At 32.7% G+C, this 3744-nt stretch overlaps 1 protein-coding gene across 1 annotated transcript; it reads left to right on the top strand.

The window, feature by feature from the left end:
- The first annotated feature begins 679 nt into the window (after positions 1–679).
- Positions 680–2134, top strand: LOC108322123 (probable xyloglucan endotransglucosylase/hydrolase protein 23). Its single transcript, XM_017554106.2, has 3 exons — positions 680–1161; positions 1289–1482; positions 1591–2134. The coding sequence occupies exons 1-3, from the start codon at positions 877–879 to the stop codon at positions 1988–1990; spliced, it is 879 nt and encodes a 292-aa protein (XP_017409595.1). The 5' UTR covers positions 680–876; the 3' UTR covers positions 1991–2134.
- Positions 2135–3744: the final 1610 nt, after the last annotated feature.

Below are 3744 nucleotides of genomic sequence, written 5' to 3'. Positions count from 1 at the left end.
ACTTTCATAAAATTTATTTGAGAATGAAATTAAACAACTTCTCCAATATCAAGAAAATCCTCTAGTAAAACGATACCAATATTTTGCTGAGCTATGGAATAATAGGGTATGATGCTACCCAGTACACGAATGGGCGAAAGTATACACAACCCGTGTTGTTTACGCTTTAAAGAAAAACATTATTTTGCAGTAGTGTTTGACAAAAAGAAAAAACAGGTTGATAATAACCATCAAATTCCTTTCGTTTTATGAATTTGGACCTCATCATAACTTTTCTCAGTGTACATAAGAAAGGGCGAAGTTTCGAGTGAGTTCCATCACATTAACTTAACCACGCATACAGATGTGGAATTGTATATATTTTGTAGCATATAGTGTGAGAATGTTGAGAATGTGAGAAGTTGCTAGATAGATAGAAGCTATGTGCATGTCAGAGAATGAAACCAACCCCTCCCGCCGATGACTAGGCAAGCATAAAGGTCGCGTGGAAAGTACGAGAAACTACATTTTAAAATTCTCAACTTGTAGCACTTTGGATAATACTAAATCCTTAGAATAAACAAAACCATTGCAAGACATGAACCCAGGTTTGATTTGGTGGAACAAACCTAGGAACTCATAGCCTCTGCGCCGAATGTGTAAAATAAAAGAAGCACCACGTAATGGACCACTACAAACTATGATCATTGTGCTAATGAAACTTACTGCTCTACAGCTGTTGAATTCCCACATCATCCCACCAACCAACTTTCATTATTCAAACACATCCCCAAGCTTCCACAATCCCCATACACTAGTATAAATTGGAGGACGGAACCAATTTGCCTACTCATCACTTCTGTCTTACATACTATTACATTAATCACAAGCTCTGCAATGGTTGTTTTCTCTCACGTCAAGACAATGGTTGCCTTTGTCCTGGCCTTCCTTATTTCTGTGCCTTCCATGGTTGCCTATGCCGCCAATCTGTACCAAGATGTTGATGTCACTTGGGGAAATGGCAGGGGTAAGATTCTGAACAATGGTCAGCTTCTTACTCTGTCCCTTGACAGTGCCTCTGGCTCTGGCTTTCAGTCCAAGAACCAGTATCTCTATGGAAAGATTGACATGCAAATCAAACTTGTCCCTGGAAATTCCGCTGGCACAGTCACCGCTTATTACGTGAGTTCCAATAATCAATCTTATTCACCTGATTCAATAACTACATATCCAAAATAATTCACAACATTGAGTTTTCATGTAGCTAGTTCTAACTTTTTCTGACGTTTATAATTTCTGCATGATGCAGTTGCGTTCAGAAGGGTCATCTTGGGATGAGATAGACTTTGAGTTCCTGGGAAATCTGAGCGGTGACCCTTACATTGTTCATACTAATGTGTACACACAAGGCAAGGGTAACAGAGAGCAGCAATTCTATCTCTGGTTTGACCCAACTGCAGATTTCCACACATATTCCTTTCTCTGGAATCCTGCACACGTTGTGTGAGTTCATAAAATCTAAAAAACATACATGCTAGAATTAATACAGCCTTGCATGGAAATTGGAACATTATATATTGAACTGAATTCATGGATTGTTTTTGTTTTCAGATTCTATGTAGATGGTAGACCAATTAGGGAGTTCAAGAACTTGGAGGGTGCGGGTGTTGAATACCCAAAGAAGCAACCTATGAGGCTATATTCAAGCCTATGGAACGCTGATGATTGGGCAACAAGAGGAGGACTTGTGAAGACCGATTGGAGCCAAGCCCCATTCACTGCATCATTCAGGAACTTGAGAGTGAATGGATGCGTTTGGTCGAATGGAGCTTCTTCATGCAAATCGGGCTCTTCTGATAAAACTTGGCTATCTCAACAGCTTGATGCCACAAACCAGAAGATGCTAAAATGGGTGCAGAAGAATTACATGATTTACAATTACTGCACAGACATAAAACGATTCCCTCTGGGTCTCCCTCTGGAATGCACAGTTCGAACCAAGTCATCATAAGAATACAATCACTGCTCTTGCATATATGTGTGTGTGTCTATGTCATTCTTTCTGCAATTAATTTGAACTCTGAGGACGTGTTATGTAATCATTTTTATTAAAATAGAAAATAAATAAAGTGGGTATTTATTTTTAGCAATAAAAGCATTTTCTGGGAGTTTTAAACTTAGACCAACCAACACTCCTCTTACTTTTAGTGTTAGGGAATCATGAGGCATGAATTATAAACACTTGTGCTTTTGTTATAAACAGATAAGTTCTCTTTCAGAGGTTAATTAGATTCCAAAAATTCTTTAGAATACTACTTTTAAATTATATTTATCACATAAAATTATAAATACAAACTCTAATAATTTAATAGTTGAACATTTGTATAAATAACAACTTTATACTTCTTCCACCAAAACTAGAGTGTCTAAAAATGGGACAATATGTTAGAATTTACCTTTTGAAACTTTTTTCCTACTTCAAGAAAGGTAATATGTGAAGGAAAATCTGTTGCGTCAAGAAATAAAATATAGATACCCTTCATGAATTCGGAAAAAGTTCCAGAAAATTTTTGTATCTTCAATTTCAGTTTCATATTTTCCATTAGTAAACGCTTTAAGAACTAGTAATCTTGTGTTAAGATTACTCTGTAGGTAATTGATCTCTTGTAGATAAGTACTAAATTGACTGAAAAAGCTACTTAATGTGTATTGTTGTTGATGAATATTATTCAATTAAAAGGATGGGATGTACTTTCTTATAAGTTATAAAACAAGTTATAAAAGTGAATTAGTATAAACATTTTATTATGATTATTCTCACTTTTTTAAGAAAAGCTTTTGAATATATACATATAACTCTCCGATCATGATCCTGTGTTTAGGTTTTCCAGTAATAATATTAAGAATTCAGTGAAACTGCTTACGATAAAAAGGTGTTATTTTATATGTTTTGGTTTATTAGTCTGGCTATTCTTGAAAAAAAGTCTCTTTTACGACTTTAGTTCTAATAATATAGATATAGTTATAATATTTAAAAGCTAGTGAATTTGCTTATTTACAGCTTTGGTTCTAATAATAGAGTTATAATTATAATATTTAGAATTAAGTGAATTTATTTAGAATTCTTTTATCAATAAATATTAGTTGTTAGTATTTTATTAGTGAAAGAGTTGAACTCATAATTTTTTTTAACTCATCAAATTCACTTTATATATTATAAATGTTATATATCCTAAATATTAGTGAGTGAATTTGTTTAGGATGGAAGGTGTTTTTTATACGAAGGCTGATGTGTTTTGTTATTTTTGATTTTTGATTTCTCTTTTTACAACTTTTAGTTTTCATAATATAGTCCAAATGAATTGGGTATGTTTATTTATTGATTATGGTTTCTATTTATATTGGTAAGGGATGAAGACCTCACTCAGTGCTCTGCGGTTTGATTTTGGTGGGAGGATAGATATCTTAAGTTTTATAACCAATGTTTTTATAACTAAACCAAATATTAAATAGGTTAATACCAATTTAATGTTTAATAATTCTACTAAAATTGAACTAGTATTAAGTAATTAAATTAGTTTAATAATTAATTATATACGAAATATTTTTTAAAAAGTATATCGTAATGTTATGATACTCAAAGTTAAAATAAAGTTTAAATATATAGATTCTTAGCATCTAAAACATAGATAATGCCTTAAATGAATTGGGTATATTATATTTCAATTGAAACTTTTGAATAATATATAAGAATTTTATATCGAA

Source organism: Vigna angularis, chromosome 1 (assembly GCF_016808095.1).
Source record: "Vigna angularis cultivar LongXiaoDou No.4 chromosome 1, ASM1680809v1, whole genome shotgun sequence".
Classification (NCBI taxonomy): domain Eukaryota; kingdom Viridiplantae; phylum Streptophyta; class Magnoliopsida; order Fabales; family Fabaceae; genus Vigna; species Vigna angularis.
The sequence above is the reverse complement of the archived record's forward strand: the minus strand, read 5'-3'. Positions and strand labels throughout refer to the sequence as shown.

Bases quoted from the DNA above. Each gene is read 5' to 3' on its own strand.
- LOC108322123 (XM_017554106.2), top strand. From the start codon at position 877: ATGGTTGTTTTCTCTCACGTCAAGACAATGGTTGCCTTTGTCCTGGCC. The intron at 1,162-1,288 runs GTGAGTTCCAAT...TGCATGATGCAG, and splicing joins GCACAGTCACCGCTTATTAC to TTGCGTTCAGAAGGGTCATC. The intron at 1,483-1,590 runs GTGAGTTCATAA...TTTTGTTTTCAG, and splicing joins TGGAATCCTGCACACGTTGT to ATTCTATGTAGATGGTAGAC.